General features: G+C 40.1%; 1 protein-coding gene across 3 annotated transcripts in view; it reads left to right on the top strand.

The window, feature by feature from the left end:
- The window catches only part of ITPR2 (inositol 1,4,5-trisphosphate receptor type 2), a 268,127-nt gene that overhangs the window by 48,726 nt on the left and 191,440 nt on the right, over positions 1-27,961 (top strand). For 2 of the 3 annotated variants that reach the window (XM_072875513.1, XM_072875494.1), the window contains 6 exons: positions 1,149-1,247; positions 1,759-1,842; positions 2,945-3,091; positions 4,343-4,438; positions 18,134-18,178; positions 27,722-27,876. In XM_072875513.1, coding sequence (XP_072731614.1) covers positions 1,149-1,247; positions 1,759-1,842; positions 2,945-3,091; positions 4,343-4,438; positions 18,134-18,178; positions 27,722-27,876 — 626 coding nt within the window. The remainder of the gene's footprint in view (positions 1-1,148; positions 1,248-1,758; positions 1,843-2,944; positions 3,092-4,342; positions 4,439-18,133; positions 18,179-27,721; positions 27,877-27,961) is intronic. The other variant, XM_072875504.1, reaches the window with a different exon arrangement.

The raw sequence follows: 27,961 nt of genomic DNA, 5'->3' as shown, positions 1-27,961 counted from the left end.
GGCAATAAGTGGGCCAAATTCACCTGTGTTGAAGTTACATGAGGCTGAATTGGGCTCTGCTTTTTCACAGGAAATGTGCTGATCAATGCAGAAAGCATTTTTGTTTGTGTTCCAAAAGAAAGCATGGCTTGCACAGCATTTCGTATAGCAAAAATCACATGTAGCCGCTTGTCTTCATGTGTGTGTGCTTAAAATTGCTGTGAACAGCATAAGCAAATCAGGACCCAGTGCCAGCCAATCTATGGGGATTGATTTTCTTTTATTTTTAAAATTATTTATTTTTTTCCTCCTCCCAGGTATTAGTTGAATTGTCCATATGCATGCCTTAAGCATTTTTTAGGTCAAAGACATTTTCATATATTGTTTTTCCCTGTCTGTATAGGTAAAGAATTGCAAGGGCATGGGAATTTGCTTGTAGGGAGTCGGCTAGGAATTCCTCTCATAGAGACAAGGTCTCTCAGCTGATGTACCTGCTGCCTGTGCTGAGTTCCAAACACCATTTAGGGAGTAACAGCAGAGGGGATGGAGTGTGTTCGCCTCTCTCTGAATTTCCAGTGATTTATGTTCCTTTCCAGATTTCAGTCATACAGTCTAAATCGCAGAACTCCTGAGCCTGTCATGACATTTGCCAGAAGATGGTCCACAGAGCTGGGGAGTCACTGGGCTAAAGAAGTCTTGTCACAGGCAAATTTTTAAGGCTTTTGTGAAATGAAAGACACATTGATGGGAGAAGGTTGGCTGACAGCAAGGGAGGGAAAAGTCTTGCTGTCTGACTACAGGTTCTTTTCTAAGCTTTCTCTGCCTTTTGGCTGGCAGTATATATGGAATAAAGAGTAGTTAATGTAACTTTTAGATGAACTGAACTGCTCTTGGAATTCATAGGTTTGTATCTATTTCATGATCTCGAGTTTCTGCTGGACTGGGTGACATGCTTACTGAGAATGCGAGGATTCATTAGTGTGAAATCTTGAACCCAAGCAATTGCAGAGGCATGGGCGAACAGAGCTGGTGTGTGAATTGTCTGCAGATAAATTCACTGAGTGCCATTCCTAGAGCATGCATTTGAGTCATTTTCTAAAAATGTAACATTACTTCATTTTATTGGATAATTACATAGGTCTAAATTACATTTTATTTCTGACTTCCAGGTGGTTGTGGGAGATAAAGTTGTTCTCATGCCAGTCAATGCAGGGCAGCCTCTACATGCCAGCAACATTGAGCTTCTAGATAACCCTGGCTGCAAAGAGGTGAGTTCAGTGGAGGGAGGAGGGGTAACTGCTGATCTGAGGTGTATTATACATTGTTCTTTACGGGTAACCAGAACCCACCATGGGCTAGGTGCCAGTATTAAACATTGGTTCCAGCTTGGCCTCAACAAACCAGGATGAAATATACTTATTCTTGGCGCAGTTCTGCCTGGCACTGAAAACTTCGTGAGGTTTGCTTGAGTATCTGAAACTCTCACTGATGTAAGAGTAAGTCCTCTTCCAACAGCTCTTTAAGTTGTCTTTGGTAGGCTGTCAACAGACAGAGTAGCATTTTGCCCACTGAATCTTCTCCAACATCAACATCATTATTATTAACACTTGAGAGCTTCAGGACCCATGTTAGGAACTGTACAAATACGTAGCTAAGCCATGTTCCCTGCCACCCTAGATATGATGTGGTCTTTTAGAAGAATAAAATGTCTCAAAAAGAAAAGAACACCCCTTAAGACTATAATTATGTTTGTTTGTTTGTTTGTTTTTTCCCCCAAAGGTAAATGCTGTCAACTGTAACACAAGCTGGAAAATAACTTTGTTCATGAAATTCAGTAGTTATCGAGATGATGTACTGAAAGGAGTAAGTATGATTTTTTTAGTTGTTTTTTAAATCTGAAAAATCATGCCGTATTTGATTGTAGAGAAATATTACATGGTGAATAACAGAAGAAATTAGGACTTTATGGAGCTGTTGAGAATCCCTCACTACTGTCCTTCAACAGCCAGAATATTTTTCCTTTGTGTTAATGTCTAAGTGAAATTATCTGGATTGTGCTAGCGTCCAGCCCCTTTCCCCTCCCAGAGACAACTGAGGATCCATGAGAAAAGATGAAGTTCAAGCCCAGAACGATGAGGGCTCTGTACAGAATAGCTGTGACACTTCAGTTTATGCCAAGGTGCTAAAAGCAGGTATAACAAGCTTGCAGAACGGAGTGAGGCATGATGACAAAAGCTGTAATAAGACAATGTAGCTTTAAATGCTGAGGGATTGCACAGCTTCATGCCTCCAGATCACTCCCTGAAATCACTAACTTTTTCATTTTAAAGAAATACATTTCATTTGTCCTCACTTGTACCTTAATAAGTCATTATCAACTGGCTGTTTTTCAGTAGATATCAAGGTACCAGCAGTTTTTGAGGAAGAATTTGAAAGGGAAAATGGTATATCTGTGTAGACCCATTTGGGGATAGTGTTTCAAGCCTTGGGGAGAGGCAGAAGGAAGCAAAAATAATGCCAGCAGAAGAAATAAACAGGGGGCATTGGTTTTGGTTGCCAAGTAGAGGAGATGAGATAATATGATGTTAGAAAAATCTGTTCGGTTTCCCTAAATACTAAAAGAGATTAGAGATAAAAAAATCCATTTAGTAAAGTTAGCTAGAATTAAAAATCACCTTTAGGTTAATTGTTGCCCACTATTCATTGCAGTGCTCTGAAACAAGTTCTGTTTTCACAAGAGTGCATGGGTCTCCTGCAGGACTGAATTATCTCGTTTGATTGCCAGACTCAGTGCCGAGATTGTACGCTCTGCACTTGGTACCTGCTCCAGCAACAGGAACCTAATAAATGTTTTCTTCATGTCAGCTATGTTGACATCACTGGAGCTAGTACAGATATGTACTAGCGGCTGAGTCTAGCGGCTTTGCCTACCACTTAATAATGCTTCTTTTTCATATTACTTTAGGGAGATGTTGTTAGGCTGTTTCATGCAGAGCAAGAGAAGTTTCTGACCTGTGACGAATATGAGAAGAAACAACATATTTTCCTTCGTACTACATTACGTCAGTCAGCCACTTCTGCAACGAGTTCTAAAGCACTGTGGGAAATAGAGGTATTTTTTTCTTTTTATAAATATTTTAGGGCGTGAAGGCCAGGGTTCAATAAAAATACTTTACCACAACACGAATCATTCGTAGCCTCTTGATATCATCATACACCTCCCCGTAACTATTATTATTTTATGAAGCGGTTTGTGTGGGATGAACACTGAAGAGGTGCTTTATTGCTGTGCGTGTGTGGAGAGAGGATTCTTACTATATTACCTGCACTAAAATGATGAAGAGTCAAATTCAGACTTGACGTAAATGGTGTGATTTTATCAAAGCCAATCAAATGACACTCATGTATCCTGAGTTCTGGGTGTTTATATTTGACTCCATGTGCAATATAGAAAATTGAAATTAATGACTGTCAAGAAATCACACAAATGTGATCGAGTCTGTTCTTCTGCAACAGGTCCTATCAACATCTGTCTAAAGGCAGGCTGAATAAAGGTGTTGTTCCTGAATGGGGGTGATTTTGAGAAGATGACTAGCAAATATATTTTTGTTTAACTGAGGAACATTGGAAACTGGTATATCTGAAACCCTTGCTATTACAGTAGTGTAACTCCTATACCCAGAAGTTCGTATGTGCTGAACAAACTTTGTGCATTTAAAACAGAGCTCCTTACTCAGGCAATGGTTGATTTTTGTCTGCATAAGGACTGTATGGAATAGAGTATATTGCACTTGTAGTTGTTTGAGATTACTCCTTAGGAGAGACAGGCACTGCTAGGTTTGAAGGTAGCCAATGACCTACAGCTCAGTCAAGGGGAAAAAAGAAGCAACCTGGGATATTTCAAATAATATGGGGATATTTTATCACTTGAAGGAAAATTTATCGGAAGCCCCTAGTGTTGTCAAAAATAGAGCTGGTGTAAGTGGTGCAACAATGTAAGAAGGTTTGAGTTTTGCTTTTAAGTAGTGCCTGTGTAAGTGTAGAGCAGCTCCACTTACTTTCTTGAGCTCCAGATTCACACCATGTCACTTTAAAGCAAAATTTGGCTCATCATGTTTGCAGGGAGTAGATTAATGAAAACATGGAAGGTAATAGGAAGAGTATTTCCTGGCACGTGTCAAAAAATAAGTGTAAGTAGTTGTTATCTATGGTGGGCTTAGTATGAGCACAGAATTCCTCTCTGTGGTAGACTATATGTAATTATATAGTTTACATATTTTTATTTGGAATGAACTGTAAGACATGTCAGTGATCTAAGTATGATCTTGAGGAGCACGATTAAAATCTGTACTTCTTCTTTTAGGTTGTCCATCATGACCCTTGCCGGGGAGGGGCAGGACAGTGGAACAGCCTGTTTAGATTTAAGCATTTGGCAACTGGAAACTACTTAGCTGCAGAGGTAAGAATGTCAATTAAACAAGTGGTTGTGTGGTGCCTAACCAAGTACTATACATGGACCTGCTAATTCAGAAATGCCATAGTAGGTAGGTCCACAATGTAGGTCTCTGAAAAGATCTCACATCAGGTCTGAATGGGGAGAACTGGATGTGCACTGCTGTGTCATGCTGTATTGCTGTATCCAAGGGTTGCAAGGAAAATTTTCTGAACTACAGGACACTAGTAGGTGAGTTCAAGACAACGTATAACCTTAATTTCAACTATGCTGTTGAATCTTGAATCTGCTGTTTGTTGTCATGGCAGCCAGGGCAAACGCCACTGTTCAATATCTACCATATTTATGCTGAAAATCCTTGGATTCATTTATCTCTCTGCTTAACATCTTTTAAGACCCATAATTGTCTTTAAAAGTAAAATAGGGCTCTTGAAAAGCTGAAAGAGAGCAGATAATACCAAGTTTATGAAATGGGAGAGCCTTGGATTTTTCCCTGGTTGCAAGAAGCTGTGAACTTTTTAAGTCTTATCTAATCCCTATTAGAACTTGTCTGCGTCCAAGTTATATCAATTAAATGAAAAGTAGTTTTTTTTCCCACTGATTTAGTTAAGTCTGTGCAGGACTGCCTCTTTGACTTATGCTTGCAAGCATGAGTGTGAAAATTGACAACTACAAGAGCCAGATACAAATCACTATATGTTAGGGAATCCCTGAAAAAAGACTTGCTCTAACTGGATTGAGTTACGTTTACAGCAGTGCAGCTTCCATATGCAAACAAGTCCTTAGTATTCCCAGGGTGCTGCTTTCACTTTCCAGCTCCTGTCACAGCCTGCACTGATTTCAGAGTAAGAGCAAACAGGAGCTATCAAACCTTTACTTATTTCTAATTATGTCAAAACCAGTGTCAAAACATAAACAGTGGACCACCAGGACAGATACTGATATTATTTTCCATCTAAGACTGAACATAATTTGGATCTTTTCATTGGTTTTAGCAGTAGTTCACAGTGTAAGTTAGAAACCTGATAGGCCAAGAGCATCATCCCTTTAAACGCAGCGGGCTGACATGCCTTAACTGCTCTGTTCTACGCTCCTGCCTCCATACTGTAGCAATACTTTGGCTTGGCTGAAGCCAACTGGCTTTATTGTGTAGTTAATATTGGCTAATAATAGCTAATTTTCAAGTGGCAACCAGTACTCCGACCTAACAGACGGTTCCTTTTTCCTCTCTGCTTACAGTGAGAGATGGTCCTAGTAGAAAGATTTTTTTTAGACTAGCTAGGCTGATGGAGAATCAGGAAGGGCATCAAGCACTCTGATGGGCTTCCTTCTCCCACCATACCTCATCTGCTCAGGGATTTTCAAGAGAAAAATCTCCATGTGAAGAGGTGTCACGCTACAGTGAATGTCAAACCTGAGCTTAGGTCCTTTCTACCTCTGGAAAGGAAATACCCATCAGGAAGACTCGTAATATGGAGACTACAATGGGCACAGTAGGGTGAGAGCTGGAAGAGCATTTGGGTTGAACAGAGGTGATACGTTGTTACTGGAGAGCAGCATTATCTACTGTATCTGTGAAGTATAAAATACCTGCTGGTGGAGATATTAAAGGTACTGATGTAATAAAAACTTGTGAACTGTATTTTACACAGTTCATGTGTCAGGCACAACACAGCAGCCAGACAGACACGCCAAAGATTTATGAACAGGCAGGCAGACACCTAATGTGCATGAACTAACTTTAAATCAATTGGGCAAAGCTTACTGAACACTTATCTGTGCTCTTGCAGCACAGGAAGATTACTCATGGTATGGATTATCAACAGCGTCACACATTGCCATGACCTGATTTTGTTTAAGCTTCCATGATAATGATATCTAGAGTGGAATAGTAAGTACAAACACATAAACAAAATTCACCAATCTTTTAAGCATTCTGTTGTTGGCTAATGATACAATTTCTGTCACAGTTTGAGCTGTTGTAAATCAGGATTAATCACTGTTTATAACCATCTTTTCCTTCCTTCATCCTTCTGTAAAATCAGCTTGATTTGTACCATGGAGACTTCTGCAGTGGAATCTTGCATGGGTCAAGTCTCAGACAATGAGCAGAAGTGTCCTTCACCCAGGTGTCTCCTTTTGCTCCTCCGCAGTTAGGCTTGTACCTTGTGCGAGCAGTGCTGTGCCTTCTCTTTTTCTCTGAGGCTTTCTGTGCCAGATGTAACTGGTCAGCCTGATTTGTGACTCAGTGGGTCTGAGCCATGTAGTGAAGGGATGCCACTGCACCTTGTTGAGGCCAGGGGATGATCTGGGGACTAAGAAAATTCAAGACACTTGCCCCAGAGAATTCAGGAATTTAAAACTAATAAACGTAAAGGTGTTTCAATACTACAGTAAGTAAGTTTAAAAAAAAAAAAGTGGGGCAATACAGTTGTTCAGTAAACAAAACATATAGGTGAGTACTTGTAAATCTAATTCTTAGGAACTTGAGAGAATGAAGTCAGGATATGTAAGTCCTAAATTCCATGTTCCTAAGAACCACAGTCATCCAGCTTTTATTACCTTTCAAAGACTAAGGGTCCTCTGATACCTCGGACTTCTGACACAGTCTCAAGTAGTACCGTTTCCTTTAATCCTCTTTCCACTTGGCATTACTTAGGCTAATTTTCATTAATATGCTTTGAATTTCCTTAAGACCTGCTAATACCATAGAGCAACCTAGACCCTACTACTAGACTATGGGCTGAAGGTGAGCCACCCTGAAAGAGCCACTGCTAAAAGAGACCCAGTGGAAGATATTTGCTAATTGCACATAGCTGCGTTGTCATTCCCCTACTGCCATGCACATCCTGGAGACATGGTCTGATGCATCAGATGCATGTATGCTCTTACACATTACACATTACACTCCTTGACTTAGGTCACAGGAGGGATATGCTGAAGAAGGGGTTTCGTGTTTGGTGGTAAGACTTGGGACATTGGAAATCTGGATAGGTGGTAATGTGTCCTCCATGTCTGGCATTTGGAAACCTGAAGCCACTGGCTCAGACATACCCAAAACATTGAAATAATAAAAAAGTGGAACCAAATACTCAGCTGAAAAACTGGAAAGAGAAATTATCTTATTTGGAGATAGTGGGAGTTCTGCTGTTAGTGTCAGAAGGGCTTGATTTCACCCGAAAGCTGAGCCAGATCCTTAGCAGGAGATTTAGACACTAAGCCACAAGCTAAGATCCAGGCTGCCGAGTTATATTCTCATCTTCACAGAGTTAGCAGTCTTTTAGAAAAAGTTTTGTAGAGGATTCTTTTTTTAGCCCTGGTTACAGCAAAATGACCCAAGTTATTTTGAATTTTTATATTTATGAAGAGAGGCTGTAAGGTTAGGTGAAAATTGAATGCTTCAAAGTAACAAAGACTTTCCCAAATTTTTTTAAAGTCTTTTCAGTGCATGTACCACATGTAGAATGCACCCAAATCTATCTGTCTGTGTGTGGGAGCGAGCTGCAATTTACTTGAACAGCCTTTTAAATGCTGCAGGTTGGGACCACACAGCTGTGCCTTTCTCATGAACACACCTAACCTTTTCAATATTCTAATCACCAGGATAAAAGTCACTTTGAACTGAGTATCAGCTTATTGATTGCGCTGAACGAAAACATGCACCTTTAATATTGTTCTCCATGTATAGCAGTTCCAGTTCTGTGATTTCTAAACTGGATAATCTGTACTGAAACTATTAACACTTGCTGTATGAGGATGTTAAACAGAAATATGTGTGCCCATGCATACATACATGCACACACAAGAAATGCAGGGTAAGTCTGTCATTTCATATCGAACTTCTCAGGTGAGATGAATATTGCTAAAATAATCACAAAATTTATATGCAAATATCAAATCACGTGCTAGTCTCAGATATTGCAGTAGACAATAGATAAACCACAGTACATTGCTTGTGAAACATTGTGAACACGTACATAACCTCAGTGCAGAATTTGTAAGGAAAAATCTGTGATAATTCTGTTTTACTTAATTGAATAGACTAAACTAGAGTTACTAGATACCTTGGCCAAGATAGGGCAGTAAATCTGGTGAGGTAATTGTCTTTAACACTGAATTAACTAAACTATACTAAATGAATTAAGATAATGCAGGTAAGATGGCAGCCTTAATGTTTACCTTCTGTGATTCTATAAAATTGTGGCCATAAACAAGGGTTCAGATTATTACTGTGTCTTCCAAGGTAGTGCATAGAGTACTGGTGTTGCTCCAAAAGGTAATCTGTGCCCTGAAGTTCTTCTAGATGAAAGAGAAGAGTGAGAACAGGCTGGCCAATGCAATAGGTTGAAGCAATGAGCTCAGAGGTAATGGCAGAACCAAACATACTTTTTCTGACTTGTAGTGTGCTTCATTCATTAAACCAAATAGTTGCTCATATAAAGGCCCTCATTCAGTAAAGCTCTCAGGAGTAGCCTTGTCTTTGAAGTCAGTGGAACATGAGCATTTATATGCTCAGGGACCAAGGGTGTCTCAGATACTGACCTGATGGGTTTGGACTTCCTCTAACAGTTTTCACTTGTGCAGCCACCTCCTGGACTTCTTTGACCATTGTAGGTCTGAAGCCTCCATAACAGCTGCTTTTAACTTCTACATGTGAATATACTTTATAGATGGCTTGTAGAGGATAACTGGGATGGCAAGCTCTTTAGCACATATTCTGGTGATGGACAAGTCACAGAGATAAAGCTGTCCGCTAGCTAGCTGCTTTAGGCAGAAGTAGCAATCTGATGTGCATCCCCGATGCATGTCCCACTGGAAAACTCCTCTGGCTTTCTTATAGGGTTTGCTTTCTTCTTCCTGCAAGAGTGAAAGTACAGGGTTTAAGCTGTAAAATGGATCAACTCTGATCAGAGTTTTGTTCTAAACTCTTTTGTTAAAATCCCACATGAAACATACTTTCAGCTTTGGGGTTGTTTTAGCACTAGATGCTCAATGATGTTTATTTTGAAGGTAGGAATGATTGAAGCCAGTTGGCCTGAGCAGCACAGTGTTACATGCACATGAGATGAAATGACAATTATATGAATATTCTAAACTGAACAGGAAGTCCAGTCCCACTCATCAAGGCTGTAGTTCAGTGGTAAGAGCACTTCAGTGGCAATGTAGGCTTGCAGAAATGTCGTGTTTCCACAGGTATTTGATTGCGGTCCCGTGATACAGTGTGCTGTCCCTGAGGTGGTGTTGGCGCAGACTCCAGGGTGCGGGAAAGAGGGAATAGTCTGTGCTGTAAACAGGGCCACTGAGCTAAGGCACGGGGGCACAAGTGGTTGGGGTGGGTTAACAGGAACTGCTGAAGCCAGCATCAAAGGTCTTGCCTTGTGGGACTGTCAGCTGAATTTCACCCTGTGGTGGTGTAAACCACTTGCTGAGAACCCTTGAATCAATGGCTAATAAAAGTTACTCACATTTCTCTTGTCTTTCCTGAATAATTTCTTCCCATATTATCTCACCCTACTTTTCTGTCAAAATTGCCCAAGTTTCTTTTCAGAGAAGCTTATGTACATCATTCACTTTAAATTGAGAACTGCTGTTAATCTTGGTTTACATTCTTTTAAATGGATTTCTGTTATGTCTCAGTATTAAAAATATTAGCCTGCTATATGATATATATCATTATAATATGCATTTATCTGGGTGGACAGGGCCATACTGTTGATAATAAGTTTAATCCTGTTGTAGTGATCACTTGATTTGGATCATGGTGACGATAGCCGAGTGCATGTTCAAGTTAATATTGATAGAAAATAATCCTCTCCTGCCTTCTGAATAGGACATAGTAAAGAAGTGGAACTTGCTGCCACAAGAATAGAAAACAAAGCATTTAATGAGATTTTAAGAAAGATTACATATTTGTATGAGTAATAGTATCCTCAGCATTAGCTAAGATTAAAAAAAAATGTAGAAGGGAAATCAGTTCTTAAACTTGAGGCTATAAACCAGGGTTAACCCCTTGGAGCCCTGGATAAACTTTCTCTGTAGTTTTATGAACTTATTTTTCTTTTACCTTCTTAAACTGCTGTGGAAAATGGAGTACTGCATAGGATGTTTTATTAAGGCAACTGAGAGTGAATATTTGAAGGCCATAATTTAGGCCTTTTGATATCCAGTTTTTGGAAACTGGACTACTCAGAGATCTTTTGTGTTCCGGAAGCAAAAAGAGACCCTTGTTTGCCAGTGGTATTCTTTGGGATGACATGGAAGCAAGCCTTCACAGCAAAATTTATTTATTCACTGATCGTATAGCTCATGCAGAGGAGTAGAGTATAGTGGTAAATGCTCTGTGGTTCCTTCTGCCTTTAGAAACAGTAAGGCAAATAACTGGATAAAAATGGCCTTGTTTAAGATGTGCAGGTACCTTTTGCTCAAGGATAACAGTTTGCAAGCCAGAGAAGGTACCAGGAGATGGCAGCATCCACCAAGGCCTTCACGCATCTGCTCACACATTTAATTTGTTGGCACTGCAGGACCTTACCTGGAGATTGCTTCAAAATCTTCTGAGTCATTTTTTTCCAGTCTCTTCATTAAATGTTAATACAGCATTCTGATTAGTTTCTATCTGTTGGGCTCAGTGATTAAAGGTTCTTTTAAGAAAAAGGGCTTGCCAAGGCAACAGGGTGAACTCAGCACCATAAGCCTTATTTCTATTTTTCACTGTCTCATAGGAGGAGTGTGATTTTGTTTTAAAGCACTATAAGGAGTGAAGGATAATTTACAGCTTTGCATGGAGGGATGGAAGAGATCCAGAGACTGGAGGAGGAGGAGGAGAATGGATTACTGATTTACAGAGCTGGTCTGACCAGTTCCAGGGACGTGGATGTTGCTTTTTAAAGTGACAGAGTTAGAAGCTGTCCATTTAGCAAAACCCAGGGCTAGATTTTCCAAGGTTTTTCAGAATCTTGAGAATGCAGCTAAATTTCTTGGCCTGACTTGTCTTGACATGGGTGGAAGTTAGGAACAACATTTGCATCTGTTGGTGTGCAAATACCTTCAGAAATCTGGATCTTGGAGGAAGGATTTTTTTCCCCCAGCCAACTAGTTTTGCAGTAGTGATCTGTGAGCCTGTGCTCAGCTAGGCTTTTTCAGTCCTGTCTGAAGTTGGCTGTGTTTGAGTTGTGTTTGTATACATATGAGCTTTAGGAGGAAGGGAACTGTGAAGCCATTAATGCAGCATTTATTGTCATTTAGTCATTATAAGGACTGCTTCTGTTATTAAAAATACAACATCTGCTGGTATTGCATTTTGATGTGTTCCAAAACAGCAAATGTAGACATGTGGTCTGTTCTTTAGTGCATTTTTTTTTGTTATTATTTCAAGATTACTTAAGAAGCTTTTATTCAATTATATTTGTGCCTCTTTTTCTTTATTTTTGATGCTTGATGGAGGTTTAGAAGGCTTCCCTCATGGTGGGGTTTTTTTTTTAATTGTTGTTTTAATTGTTTTTTTTTTTATGTGGGTTTTTTTTTTGGTTTTTTTTTTTAATGGTATAAATTTCAGTAATGTCTAATTCAATCATCCCTAGTTATTTCTGGGAGAATCACTGGAAGGCATATGGGATATTAATATTTAGAACATAACCCTTGAAAAGATGAGGGTGCTTTTTCATGTAGCATATGTTGGCATGGAGTCGCTGAGGCTCATGCTGAGGTTATGGCCCAGCATTCAGGTTAGACTAAAGGATGCCTTAGACATTTTCCTTTCTTTAACTTCCTCTGCAGAATGGGATATGGCTGTGTGGGACTGAGCACCAGGCGTCGGTGGGTGGTCAGGTTCTTGCCCTTGATCACAGTAGAAGCAGGGGGATCTCCCAGTCACCGCTCTCTCCTAGCCTAATGTAGAGCTACATGTTGCCGCAGCTCCAGCTTATGCTGCTGATGTGAGACCTTTAAATCTGTGGTGATTTAGGCATACCGAAGCAGCTAAAAATGCCATTAAGACGACCTATCCTTTCTTCTTATGATGAGGGTGGCTAATTGGTGTCAGAGCTGATTCTCATCCCAGTTTTTGACTAGCAGGTAGCTCCCCCACGCTGTCCCTGCCCACTTCACTCTGCTTGTGCCACATGGGGGGCCTGAAGCGGACAAAAAGATTCACCTCTTCCAGCACTCCCTGGAAACTCGTCTGATCTGCTAAAGGACGGCTCATAAGCAAAACAGCAGCAAAATACAATCCTGAAATGAAAGGCCTTTTAAGATTTTTAAACTTTCTTCAGATGATGATTATCGGGAACTTTGTGCCAATGCTGTGGCAGTGTTGAATGGGGTTTATCGAGGTAGTCATAGCCAGTCTTTCTCCAGCAAGTTAATAAGATGGCAAAAGTCCTTTGAATACCACTGAAGTCTTTGAAATTGTGCAAAAGTCCTTTAGATTTATTGAAAACTAATCAGTATGACATTAACAAAGAACAAAGCAAGCCTAATGAAGATGAAAGATTTGAGAAGTGGATTTTTTTCTTTTGTGGTGGCTTTTTTTCCTGAAACACTTGCCCTTGTTGATTGGGTAACCGGCTGTGTGTTAACAGGCTGGTTATCAAATGAAATGGGAACTGTTTACGTGTATTGAATTAGATCCTTTTATTCTTTGTCTGTCAGGGTTTCCTTCATAAATGTGGGTTTTAATCAAGTTGTTAAAATGCTCGTTTAGATGAAATTTGGCAATCTAATTCTTTCCCTGACGAGATGTTTTAAATATCCTTTACCTAGTCAACAAAATTTGATTAAAATCAGCATGGGTGTTTCTTTCCCCAAATTGCTCTCTCTCCTTCTTAATTAAGAGTGTCCAAAAATAGCCTGTTTGGGTACTTTCCATGCATTCCTCTGTCTAGGAAAGCAGCATTCAGTATAAAGGTGAAATGTCGAACTGTCCACAGTATGGACTGAGATTTATAATTCAGTTGTTGGACTGTAAAGCATATCTTACCATGTGAAGGTGCAAAAATAAAATTAAAGCCAGGAATAACGTATTAGTGAGAAGTTGTTCTGCTCAATAGTAGAACCTCAGGAGATTATGCAGTGTCTTATGTATTGAAAACTTTAGGATATAACTTTGACTAGCTTTAATCAATAGAGATGTCATCAGTAGAGGTGGCAGATCCTGGACTTCTGGCACTTGATCTAACAGGATACCTCTCAGGATTAGCAGGGCACTTGCATTCTCTGAGCACCAAATACCAGAAATAACACACAAACACACGTAGGTGAAAGTCGTCTTCCTACTATGCAAACTCTACAGGAGGATGATCACATTAGGAGGGCATTATGCAAAAATTCAGGAATGAGATTCTTTGCCCTTCCAAATAATTTTAACCAGAAATGGTTAAAGACTTTGTCTATACCTCAGTTTTCCACCTGTAAAAGCTGGCTTCTATTATGTGTTTGTCACACATACTCTCTACTGGGGGCCTTCTGGTGCTCCCACAGTACGAGTATATTGGTGTATGTATGCATTCATACGTCTGCTCTTTTTACATGCCACCACGTACAAAGGCTGAACATGAAATCTATCTAAGAAACATCAATTTTTATACACCCAGGAGGACCACCTGCAATGCTGACCCTGACCTTCAGGCTCTTGCAGATGCCCTCTGTAGCCCATGAGTTGGGAATTTGGCTTCTTAGAAAAGTGTGCAAGTAAATGCAATTTCTGTTTAGATTTAAAGGATGTATTATCTTCTCTGTAGTTGCAAATCTTCCTATAAATGCCAAAATAGTCAATGATTTTAGTGTTTAAAAACATGATCTTGTGTGGTGGTGGTGGCTGCCTTCTCACGGCACTGACAGTCCTTGTCTGCTGACAAGTTTGCTAGGCTGCTTCCAAGCTCTCTTCTCCCCAGTGGGTTGAGTCCAAGACAAATTGAGGTCCCAGATACTTCCTGTGAACTATATTGTGCAAATTGCATTTGCAGTAACAGTGGTACTTACCTGTTGATAGGGCTGTAGCATAAGGAAAATCTCATGCAGCACCTAAGTCAGTGTGCACTGTTAGCCTGTGTGTGTGAAACCATGATGTCTTCCATGGTGCTGTGATGTGAAATAAAAGTTGATGTGGTAGCCCCATTTTCTGGAGTTTAGGAGATATTTCGTAGGCTGGAGGATATGTAGAGTTGGGTCTGGGTTCATAAGAATAAGCAGCTGAAAAAGATGCAGTGTTTGTGGTGTCATAAATCATTGTAATTGGAGCTGTGAGACCTGACTACCTTAGCCTTGCCCAACTGCAAAATCCCCACAATAGAGCTGGCCTTCTGCATGGCAGTGGAGTAAGAACGGGCACAACTACTATCAGGTGGCCAGTTCACTGCTTCACTGATGTGAACTCTCCTCTGCCCTTCCCTAGTTATTCTCTACTAATGCAGTCTGTGCTACTTGATGTAGATTGCACCTTCCCGACCACCATATAGCGATTGCCATTTACTCAGGTGGTTAGGTTATGTGGCTTTACGTAATGAGGGAGAGTTGGGATATTATAGTGAGTCTCATGAGTGTGCCATAACATTAAATGAGTTTCAAGGTCTTTGATGATACTTAGTTCTCAGCCATGAGGAAGCTGAACTTTGATTTTGTGATACCTTTTTCTCTCCCATCCATGGAAAGGTGAAAAATGGTGGTACCTAAGTTTGTTGAAAAACAAGCAGTGGAGGATTAGGATTTCTGGATTATTCTGCATTGGAAAAGAAGCTGTTGGAGATATACTCTAAAAAAAACCCCCAAACATATAGTGAAGATATTACAATAATGATTTATACAATCACACTTGCTTGAGCTCTGCAGTTTACAATGCATCATGTTCTTACTGTGTATTGCCTGCATGCACCTTCCAGAGGCATTTTATGGAAATACACAGCACTGTATTTCAGCTACACTTCAGTAACATTGCCACTTCAACGCATCCAATGACACAAAAAAGCTTGACGATGGTTAAGCTTAAATGAGGCCTATTTTAGCATAGTGTTCTTGCTTTCTAAATACCTGCAAATAATTTTACTTGATTTCATTAGCAGCAAGGAAAAAACTATTAATGTTGTTATTTTCAAGGATTCTTTTGTTTTGGAGGCTTATTGAAGAACATGGAGGTGATCTTACATAAATCAGAAAAATCAATAGATTTTGGAGTCTTAAGACTGTCACTGTGTCCTTAACTCATTCTGCTGTACTTGGATATTGAAAAGTACTCAGAACAGGTGTAATATGACATACAACACTACATGATTTATGCCCGTCTACCTGGAGAATATAGTATGGGATAACAGCTAATAGTCTGATTTTCAGAGATGCTCAGCACCAGCAACCTCAGCTGAAAAGAAAATGAAAGTGGCATCTGCTCAGCACAGCTAAAAATGGCCATGAGCATCAGCCCTAAAACTGCATTGCATCGTGTTTACTGTTTAATGTCAGCATCTCAGAACTTTCTCTAAACAACATCTTTTTAGGTTTATTATTTCTGTTATGGTGGGGCAAGAAAAACCATCATTAAGGTTGCACTTTATTTTTCATTTGAGCCTTCTGTCTCCCTTAACCTCTGTCCACAAGTGAACCTTTTTGGAAATTTGAGGGCAATCTGCTTAGTCATTTTTAAAGTAGGCAAGAAGTGGCATGGGAGAGAGATTTTTCTAGTTTCTCCTGTTGTTGCTATATGCTTTTTTTTTTTAAAAGCATCATTACGTTGAAAGCAAACAGCTGAAGAATAACAGAATTCAAGGGCCAGTTCATACTGGGTAGACAACTGTATTCACTCGGGTCCTTCAATGAAACATCATAGATTTATTCCATTTGAAGATCTCTTCCTTGGTGCACGGTTCTCTGTGCTGAGTCTAGTGACAAACCTGAGATGACCCAGACTTTTTCTCGCTTGCTTACAACCAGTAGAATCTGAAGGTAGGATCGAATTTAGCCTTTCTGTACTTTCTCTGCACCTGTGCTGGAAGGCCACTGTGCGTGGCTGTGACTAAGGAGCACTGGCTGATAATTTTCTCTGTTCTTGATGGAGGACCAAAGGTAGAGAGGTGAGCTTGGCTGTTAGAATTGGCAACTAGAATTATTCTAAGGTGACAGGTGAACAAAGGTAATGCTGAAAAAAGTGTGAGAACTTATGAAGAAACCAAAACTATATGAAAACAGTTACATATATATGTATACATACATGTATGTATATATGTGTATCTTCTAGTTGTCTGTTGTTCAGTGTTCATCTCCCATTCCTGTTGCTATATAACAGAAGTAGGTGGGAGCTGGAGCTAGGAGACTGTGAGAATGTCATGGAGGAGCAAAATGCAAGGGTGGGTGTCAATGGGATAGGTGTCAATGCAGGGAGGAAAGCAGGCTCTCTAAATTAGATTTGTGAGGGTAACACAGTGGCTAATGCAAATACTGAAATGAAGACAGGAGAACAAACCTTTGATCATTTCTGTGTTAGCACATCAAGTCATGATACAGAGGGAAGGTATTTTCAGCAATTTTAGGAATATCTAAACGTTTCCCTCCTTCCTTCAGACTCATGATGTGGAGAGGAGCTGGCTTTTTTGTGTACAGGGATATAAATGATAGAGTATTAATAAAAACCTTGTAACCTTAAAAACTCTTCACAATAGTTGTCTGTGTAATGTTAGATGTATGATGACATGATATTGAAAAGTTTTACTGGTATACTGTGCAATTCACTTCTGGCTCTTCCACGCTGGTAATGCCAAATTCAAGCCAAGAAAATGACTGTACTTACCTGTAAGATGTATACATGCTGTTGTTGCTTAAAAATGAAATTACCTTATATAACTAATAATTTCACTTCAGCATTTTCAACATTTTGAAGGCATATCCTGTTTCTGGGAATATGGTAAATATTGAGGCAAAATTGTTTCATTATGTAAGTCAAACCTTGAAAGGTTTCATGTGCAGCCAGTGTGTGGGTGTATGTGTGTTTGTTTATTTGAGTATATATCTGCCTACATAATCCCTCATTTTCTAGTCTACATATTTCCCTTGTCAAAAGTAAAATCATATTAAACACTGTTAAATAGTAATACTTTACACTTATTATTATATAGTGTCTTTCATCCAAGCTTCTCATACTACTTTAGTTATTAATTAATGCTTGATAATCCTGGTATGACATAGAAAATATTATTCCCATTAATAATGGTTAAACAGAATCACAGGGTAATTAAACACTTGTCTATAGTGGCATTGCCATTCCTGTTTCAAAAGATGTGTTTTTTCTGAGTTCACTGTCTTACTGTAAAATCTCAGCAGACTTGAAGCATGTGAGTTTTTATCTCAATATATCTGCTCAAGGTCAATCCTGGAAGTCGTTGCATGTTTATGTGTGTGGGTGGCTGTAACTTGCTGTGTTTAGATTAGTAACTATCTGTGCTTTCTCCATCATTCTTTTTGGTTTTGGTTATTTGAGATTCCTCTCTTGAGTTAACAAGCTTGATTGCAAGATGGACTTTTTTGAAGTGAGGACATAGCCAGTTAAGTCAGTCAGAAGTTGAATTGGTAGTACTTATACTCTCGTTCTCATACTGCTTCTAAATACTCCACTGTCCTTTTGCAGGGTGGATGCATAATAGAGGGATGAACCAACCCCTCTCCCCTAAGTACTGAAATGTCTAAAAGCTATCAAGATAGTATTTGACTTCTTTTCTTTTCCAGCTTAACCCACACTATCCAGAAGCTAATAATGAAGGAAAAGCTTTGGTAAGTGGAATTTGTATGTTGCATATAATCTGGGAAATACTGTATCCTTAACCTAATAAAGCCCAACATATGAAAGTCTTTCATAGCTTTCCTTTTACTTACATGTCACAGCCGCTGGGATTGTTTTCTGTATCCTGTGTAAGCTAGGGTGCAACTCAGAACGGGCGTTACAGAAAGTTTTGCCTCGCGTAAGGCAAATGGTAGGAACCTTATTCAAATTCTGCATCAAATTGGCATTAGCTGGAAGCCGTTCTGCTTGGTGACTGCAGATATGAAATGTATTAATTCTTCTCAAATCAGGTGTATTACTTCATGGCAAAACCCACCACCCTCTTCAGTGAGAAAACCAGGGACAAGCAAGTCTGGTTACTTATGTGCCAGTACCAATTCAGAGGCTCTGCTAGTAGAGACAACCCCCCTTGGGGCATGTTTGTCAGTCAAGTGTGGCTCTAAATCTAATAACATGCTGAGACTCTTTTTATTGGCTGTATTGAATACACACAAGCAGATATTCAGGCATAGGCTTAGTCTGAGCCCTGCCATACTTCACGCAACTCTAGCATGACATCTTCGCAAGGAACCGGGTTGTCCTTGCTGCAGTGTGGATGGGTTGGACAAAGGCCTTATGCCCTTTGCCTAGGAGGCAACAGCCTTTGCCTTATACAATGTCAAGAGCATGCTAGCTAATTCTAACTAAGGAGGCAAGGCCAGACATGTCGTAGTTTATAACGTGTGAAGGAGGTGGAGTTAAAACCTTGGGGGAATCTTGTTGTTACTGGGACAACAAATAGTCCAAAAAAGAATCATTCCTCCATCAAATTCATGAGATTGCCTTGAAAATGCTGAGATCTTCTTTGAAAAAATTCAGTTTAATTTCTTTCTGTTTGCCTTCTGGCTTTTGTTCTTTTAGAGGATACATTTTCATGTTTTTCTCTGCATGGGGAAGAATTTTTTATTTTTCATGAAATGAAACCCAAGATTCTTACATAATGACATGCCTTCAGGACTGCAATTTTAATAAAAATGGAGACTTTTGTACGAGTTGGCAACATCGGTTTTCCATCTTCCCTGGTATTTGGTATTAATGGTAATATAGCAATAACAGCTAAGCTGTCCAGAGAAATGAGAATTCTCTCTCATGAAAATATGGAAGTTCCACCAGTTGTTTCTCTTTTGTATTGGAATGACACTTGAAGCCCTTGGAGCTTTTGAATGGAAATCGAGATAAGTTCTAGAATACCCCAATGAGTATGGTGCTTGCTTGGAAATGCTTGGGTTCATGCTCTTGCTCTGTGAACAGTAGAGATTGTCTCATAGATCTGCATTAACATTGTAGTTCACACCATGACAGCACTTCTGAATCAAATCTCCTAATTATTCCCTATTTAAGACACTCCAATTCACTTTGCAGAGCAATTTCAGAGCGTGTAAACTTGTGTTCTGTTGGATGAAAGTAAAAAGTTACCCAAAAAGATACAGAAAGTGTATATGTGGGACCACAGGATTATGGCTTTAAGATGTAAAAAGATATGAAGTCACAAAAGTTGCACCACGGGAGGTTTGGATTGAATATTAGGAAAAATTTCTTCAAGCATTGGAACAAGCTGCCCGGGGAAGTGGTTGAGTCACCATCCCTGAAGGTAAAAAGACGTGTAGATGTGGTGCCTAGGGACATGGTTTAGTGGCGGACTTGACAGTGCTAGGTTAACGGTTGGGCTTGATGATCTTAAAGGTCTTTTCCAACCTAAACGATTCTATGATTCTACGATACTGTGCTCCAACCTTTCATGGGTGCCCAGCCCAGAAAACCAGACTACAGCTAGTCTGAAGTAAGACCTATGAAAACATGTATAGGGTCGTGTCGTGGTTTAGCCCCAGCCGGGAACTAAGCACCACGCAGCCGCTCGCTCACTCCCCCCTGATGGGATGGGGGAGAGAATCGGAAGAGCAAAGGTAAGAAAACTCAAGGGTTGAGATAAAGACAGTTTAATAGGTAAAGCAAAAGCCGTGCATGCAAGCAAAGCAAAGCAAGGAATTCATTCACTACTTCCCATGGGCAGGCAGGTGTTCAGCCATCTCCAGGAAAGCAGGGCTCCATCACGCGTAGTGGTTACTTGGGAAGACAAACGCCATCACTCCAAATGTCCCCCCCTTCCTTCTTCTTCCCCAGCTTTATATACTGAGCATGACGTCATGTGGTATGGAATAGCCCTTTGGTCAGTTTGGATCAACTCTCCTGGCTGTGTCCCTTCCCAGCTTCTTGTGCACCTGGCAGAGCATGGGAAGCTGAAAAGTCCTTGAGTAGTGCAGCAACCACTAAAACATCTCTGTATTATCAACACTGTTTTCAGCACAAATCCAAAACATAGCTCCACACCAGCCACTATAAAGAAAATTAACTCTTTCTCAGCTGAAACCAGGACAGGTCGATGTTAGGTCCTCGTCACCAAGGATCCAATCCTATTGTACCACACTATGCTAATTTAGATATAGGGTTTCCAGTTGTAGCGATTCCAGTTTATCTAAATAGCTAAATATTCCCTGGACTTGGTAATGAAGAAGGCACAAGAGTAATCTGAACATGAATGTTAAAGGTGACTTCTCTAACAGTTTGGTTTAATCCTTCTGCATATTGGTTTCAACCAAAAATCCAGATCAGATAAATCAGCTTAGACTAATACTTCCAATGAAAATTTAATCAAAACTGATTGATGATCAAAACTGATGTCTCTGTGGAAATTTTAGTTTACGCAGTCAGCACTTTCTTGTGAAAAATGTTTTGTGAAAGAACTCCTAACAATGTTTGGTAACACCTCCATGTAAATCCAAGCCTACAGGCACTTTTAGTGTGGTAGAAATCCATTTGGATCCTTCACCCCTTTATAGTCTTGTTGGAAATAGCATGAGTCAGCAATGGCTATTTTAAGCCTTCATTCTGGCCTTGAGCAACTGAGCAGAAAAGCTTCACATCCCTGTGCAGGAATTTCTTTTATGTTACAATGATGCAGTGTTTTGAATCATCCCTCAAAATTACAAGAATCTTAAAATATTTGGAGTTCTTCAGGGGCCAGCTATGTTAGTCTTGTATCCAATATGCTCATAACCTAGAGCACATACGCTTTCTTTGCTCTGTGGTTTTCATCTAGTGTTTCTTCTGCCAGGTGACTGCCTAACTGATTCACTGCAAAGGCATCTTCTTTTTCATCTTTTGAAGCAATTAATTTTGAAATACTGCCCGTGAAGTAAATCTACTCTAGAGGGGGAGGTGGACGTGGACCTACCCAACAAAATTTGAAGTATGAGTAGCAGGGAAATGGGAGATGCATACTTGAATCCTTTCAGCTGAAGGAAGAAACTGAGCCTGCAGCCTGTGTTTTTCTTTTCTCTGCTAGTCTGCTGGATAAAAGGGTACCAGCTCCTTCTCTGTCGTCTGGGTTTGAAAGGCGGCACAGCCATCTGTGCATTTCGTGCCAACCCTTAACTCCTAAATGTGCGATAGGGCTCCTTGTGCATGTTCACTGCCTGGTTTACAAGTCCTGTTCACAGTTGCTTAGGCAACTGAATTTTAGGAAGCAGCAGTGGAGAAGGATTTTCCGTGGTGCAGTAGTGGGCATAGGCACCTAGGTTCTGCCTAAGTGCATCTTTTTTGCCTTGCCTTAGGTGACTTAAAAGTCTGAAAGGGTTTTGGCTCCGGAGAACATAAATATTACTGGAAGTCACTAGGACTTCTGTTCCCAAGCATTAAAGCTACGTTTGGACTGCGGTTCATTGCTCATTTATGGGCTGCTTCTTGAGAATCCAGCCAAATTGTCTTGTGAAACACTGCTTTTATTTCTGGTAAAATTTGGCCTTACCATGAGTTGATTAATATTCTTTATACATATTTTTCTCACATCTAAACTCCAGAAGGTTTTGGTTTTTTTTTTTTTTTTTTTTTTTTTAAAATGGGAAGACCTTTCTGTGATTTAAAGGCCTTACCAAAAAAGGCTTCTTCATCTCTTGAAGTCTGGGAGGTGGTAGTGTATCATGCAACAAAACGCAGTGCTCTGTGTTACAGCTCCCATTAAAGCCAAAATTGGTGTATTTTATGCTGCAAAGTAGTCTATTATTTCTAATCACAGAAATGTACAGCATCCAGAAGAACGCTATAAACATTGGGGAAATGTCAAGAACAGCTGGGAACCTGGCATTTGTTAGCACCTTTGTATTAAAGGCTGTCTTTGGATAGGTACCTTAACTCCATTTGTCTGCATTTTCATGAGAGAGTGCTAATCCTAACCAGTTCCAAACTGGCTTTTATTGTTGAGATTTTTCTTAGGATTGAGACTGGTATGCATTTACTTTTCCTGTAAAGTAGTTGGACAGTTCTACCATGGACTTCTAGGTGCAATTTGACATACCTCCTTTGACTTCTGTTTATCTGTATTTTTTTTCTGATAAACACTGTAAATTATTATTGTTTTTTTTTACCTTCCAGCAACTAAGTTTGTTTAATTAAAATTTTATAATGTGGGACACAGGTGATGCAGTTTAAACGAGTAGAATGGGCTTGGGGAATTTATTGTCTTTTTAAAGGCTTGGTTAGGAATTAACCTGGCAATAAACAATGTGAAAAACATTAACAAAACAAAACAAAAAATCATCAGCTTTAAAATGGCAGTGTCTCTGCTTATATAAAGCCAGCAGTCAGACCACTTGATAGGCTGGGGGGAGAAGGGGAGACATGGATGCTGGCACATTATTATTATTCTGCTGCTGCACACAGGTCTGAATCAGCTCTGAAAGCGCATACATTGTTTCTTACAGGATGTCTCTGGCTCCTAACAACAGAATTGCAACGTGATGTCTCTGCTAAAAATGCGGTGACTCACAAATGAGTCAACAGTGAAGGTGTTATAGGAGGCTAACTGCTGTGCTGTCTGCCAGGGCTTCGTAACACGGAGGAGCAAGGCTGGCCATTAATTTACTCGACTTTCTTTTCATATAGAATTTTTAAAATCATCTAACCTATGGAGTTCTGCTCACATAACTGCTCTCTGAAAATGCTGGTTTTGTAAAAGCCTCCTAAACTGGGTTAACATATTGAGATACCACATTGTACTGGATTTAACAGGCATTTTCAGAACTCTGTGCTATTAAATTTAATTTCTGCTGAAATCTGTAGTGCAGCTTAATGTATTCATTCAGGAGCAGGGCATTATCCTTGTCTGTCTCTACGCCACAAGAGGTGTCTTTACCAATTGGAATTGTAGATTAGGTTTCTAAAAGAAAAGGTATTTCAGGTCTGTCATGTTTTTGTATTGCTTTTTGCAGTTGAAAGGAAGGCCCCTCCATAAGCAAAACTCCATGTAAATCTCCCGAATTTTAGGTATGATACCCAGTTGAGGAATAATGGGGTTTTGGGATAGGTCACAATTACTAGCAAATTGTATTAAGAGCTGTGAAGAAGGGTTATCTGCTGGGCTACAAGTCTCAAGAAAGACAAATCTGATTGTACCTGATTATTTTGTCTCTGATTACAATATGGGATTTGTCTCCAGTTACATGAAATTTGCCCTTCAAATTGCAAATGTTATGTCTGTTGGGGTGGTTTTTTTATTAAGCTTCTTTTTAAAACCGTATGATGCACTGCAAATCAGTGGTGGTAGCCCAGTAGTTACGGACTTTGCTGTGAGCCTGGATCAGTATTTCCACTCCTCACCAAAATGGCTGTTTGTAGGACTCCTTTTTTTGAACTCTCAGCCTTCACTTTCCTAGATGAGTCCCTCCTGGAAGAGTGCCGGGCCGCTGGCTGTATGGTAGGGGTATTTTCAGCTCCCCCTCCTAGCAAAGTCCCGTTGTTCATGTGAGTAGTGTGCTTTGCTTTACTGCTGCAGAATGAGGCTGGCAACTGCAGGGCTAACAGCCCTCTAGTCGGGTGGATGCTTAGGTTTTGGTAGGCAGAGCAGGCTGACTCTGCTCTTTGTACCACCTGGTATTTGGACTGGGTCATTCTTTTGGAGGTGTAGGTTCAACTCCTGCCAGGCAGAAGAGGAGCTGAATGTGCGTTTCCTTCATCCTTGTGAGTGATTTAACCAGTGCACGATGTATCTGATTTGACTTGCGACCAGCCTGTCACTAGTTTTCCAGTAGTTTGATACAATCAAAACTATTTTTCTTTTCTCAGTGAATTTACTATTTGCTAATATTGTTTTACCCACAGTTCTTCCACTTCTCTATACTCCTAGCATGTAATTCACCTGCTTTTTTTTTTTTTTAAAGAAGTCTTGGGAGTGCTTTCCTTGGCTGTCACTGACCACATCACCAATATCTCTGAAACTGTTCATTGGCTTCCTCTTCATACTGCTTTAAGATGAATTTTCTTCTCTCTACATTTGAGACCTTTTGCAGTTCTTTTCTTCCATTCTCTTCACTGAACCTGGTTTTGCTGGCTGCATCTGCTCATATGCCAGTTTCTTAACTGAGGAAATGTCATCTTGTTTTCATCTGCTTGGGAATGCAGTGCTTCTCCTGAGCTGATCATATTGTCTAATTAATTTGAAATAGTCTAATACTTTCACTTCTTTCCACGTCCTCATGTAGGCTCATGTGCTGATTCAATAATGGCTAGGTTAAGTGCAGATTCTGATGACTGTTTACTAAGTTTAATTAATCATCAGAAACTTTCTGTGTGCAAGTGTGTGTGCGTTATCTCTCTGTCACACAGAGACATGTGCACATGCACTCAGACATAAATTCAGACATAAACCCATGTATGTTCATCTGTGATGACTGTTGCTCTGTCTCTCATGTGCTCCTTACATGTAAGTTGTTTTCAGAGCTGTCAAGTTCAGGGTTACTTCTTGTTACATGGTTTTTTTCATTGACTAATGCTTAACACCCATAATCCAGGTTGGGTTGTGAGCTGTGTCTGAGATGCTAAAATAACATTATAAGGAGAGTTTTGAGGTTTGTGCTGGAGTCCAGTCTGAAACTACTGTACAGCTGTTATGTAGGTCTGATTTTGCTCAGCTAAGCTTTGCATCGCAGTTAGGAGTGTTACAGATGCTGTCTTGCCCTCCATTGAAGTGGACTTTCTTTTTAGAAAACCAGCTCTTGCTCATATGCCAGGTCTGATTTGACAGGTGCCAAGCCTGGTTGGCGGGATTTAGGCCTGATGAGCCAACTCTGTTGCTCAGTAGCATCTATACAATTTCTGGGGAGACTAGGGAGTGAGTAGAGTCAGCCCCAAACTGCAGGATGAACTTCTCCACAGAGCTAGTGGTTAGCACGAACTACATAGGCACAGGAGACCTGCCTTTGACTTTGCCCCCTGTCATAGAAGCCTGCACATGTGCATATATACTCATGCTCAATGACCTGTTGGAGATGATCAGACAGTATGTCATGAGTGAGTAAAAAAACCCTTCATAACACAGAGTAGAATATGGTTTCATATTTTGGTCTGTGTTTTTCCCAGAGCCCCAGGAAAAATAATGGATAAAATTATGAAGTGTTCTGCCTTTTTGTATACCAACCTTTTAATTTTGGAAATTATAGTAGAGTGGGTAGTTTCTGGGAAACCCTAACTAGATTTGAATGTAAGTTATGGGAAATATCAAAAAGTCTGGATGCTGTTCTAAACTATCCTATGCCATTAATCCCTTTACAGACCTCTTGACTTTTAAACTGGTCTTCCAGTTTTCCTTTTTGTTTGGAAATTTAGGAAGTAGATTTTCATTTGATGTTAGACTCTGACTCACACCTATTAAGCTCTTAAGAGGATTCTCTTATAGTTTGCCTGCCTTTCCAGTTTGGGTCTCATCCTGAGTTTGTAAAACAACATGTGTATGGAAATCACAAAAATTTTGGCTATTTTCTCAATCCTTGTGTACAGGTTAAGTTTTTATGTGCAATTTTGTTTAATATTTTTGGGCGTGGAGTATGGAAGGGTGTGAAGACTGCCAGATAAGAGTTTACTCTTGTACAAGACACAGGAGATGCTTCCACTTTGTCTCAGCAAGCCTTCCTCTCAAAAACTAGTGACAATACTCTAATCACTAGATGAACCTAAGAATAATTTCTAAGAGGATTTCTTCCTGTGTTTTTCTACTGTCCCTGTCCTTCATAGAAGTAATGGGATAGAAAGCTGGCTGTTTTTAGGCTTGATAATGAAAAAATGGATGTTTTGGAAGGATTCAAAAAGTGCCTCGAAATGAGATTATAACTAGCTATTTCTTACATAGTTTCACTCATCCTTGATTTTGTTGCTTAGTCAATTGGCAATATGAATAATCAAAGCTTTGCCCTTGATTATCCCTTACAGTTTGGCTTTAATCAAGGTACTAATGCAAACCAAGTACAGTCTAGCCTCTTTACATTGCTTTGTACATCTCTTCCCTAGTGGCGCACTATAAATCATTATAATAGTACTTCAGGTTTCCAGCATTTGATTTTTCTCTTTTGGCTTTCTTCATTCCTCTTTTCCTTTTCCCCCCTTGATATATTTTGTGTACGTGAAGGGCCCTGGGCTACCAGTCTCTTAATTGGTTATTAGTCTTTTGTAATATGTGTAACTCAACACCCCAGAGGAGCAGCTTTTACTTATGCCAGTAATTCTGTTGGTTGCTGCGTGGTTACGGGCACAGACTCTGAATTACTCCTTCAAGCAAAGATACGTGCTTAGGGAAGGTAGGATTTGGTGTCTGTGAAGACAAAGGTGTGTAGGTAACTAAAGATGAAGATGGCTGCTTAGTGGCGCTGGGTCACAAAATTACCGTGGACCTTCAGCAGATGGTGGGAGGAAGATTGCCACCTTAGAGTTGTACGCCTCTTTTGAGGCACCGACACAACGTAAAACTGTCACTTGAAAGCTAGGCTCCTTGAAGGGAGCAAACCTCTCCAGTTTCAGTGGGCACACTCAGACCTCTGTTGGATCCAGCCTCCAATGCATTATCAGCCTGTGCTAAGACTTCTAACGCAATCTAGCTGGTGCTTTGTGTGTCCCCCCCCTTCCAATGACAAGTTGGTCTTAGTGGAGCAGATAGTCTGGCTCTTGCTGTTTGGAAAGTGTGCTGCTGTGATTCTGACCATATGAGAGGAAAAAATGAGCAAATTTAAATAAAACAACAGTGGAATTAGGCAAATTGCTTACTTTTTAAATCCCCTCCCCCCTTTAAAAAATCCAATTTTCATTAGTTCTCTTCTTTTAACTTTGGCCCTTTCCAAACCAGCGCTGTGTAGTTACATCTGTTGGGAGTGAAGGGTCTGCAACTACCGCAGGTTTTTTTGAAGTTGTAGGTGTCAAGTAATAATGTATACAGTACTGCAGGCTCTCTGTAGCTTGTGACCTGCTGTTGTTATAATGACTGTCTGAGACCCCATGTGCCTGGGGCAAAGTGCATCCTTTGTGTTACACACTCCAAAGCCAGTCATGGTACATTCTTACTAGAATGTTAAAAAAAAGGGAAAAAAGTACAATTCAGATGTATTACTTGTCCGCAAGGTAATTGGAGAATTTATAATGGGCCCTGATGCAAGCAAATAACCCTTGTGCCTAATCAGCAGAGAGACGGCGACCTTCCTGCTTCAAAGAAGAAACGCCAAGCAGGGGAGAAGATTATGTATACTTTGGTCTCTGTGCCACATGGAAATGACATCGCATCTCTCTTTGAACTGGATGCCACCACTCTTCAGAGAGCTGATTGCCTGGTTCCAAGGTAAAAAAAAAAAAGGCAAAAAATAGCGCTGCATTGACAGGGTTTCTTCCTAGCATTATGCTGGTGAGTAAAGCAGAAAAAATCA

This window comes from Ciconia boyciana, chromosome 1, assembly GCF_034638445.1.
Source record: "Ciconia boyciana chromosome 1, ASM3463844v1, whole genome shotgun sequence".
NCBI lineage: Eukaryota > Metazoa > Chordata > Aves > Ciconiiformes > Ciconiidae > Ciconia > Ciconia boyciana.
Note: the sequence above shows the minus strand (reverse complement) of the source record. Positions and strands in the feature narration are given on the sequence as shown.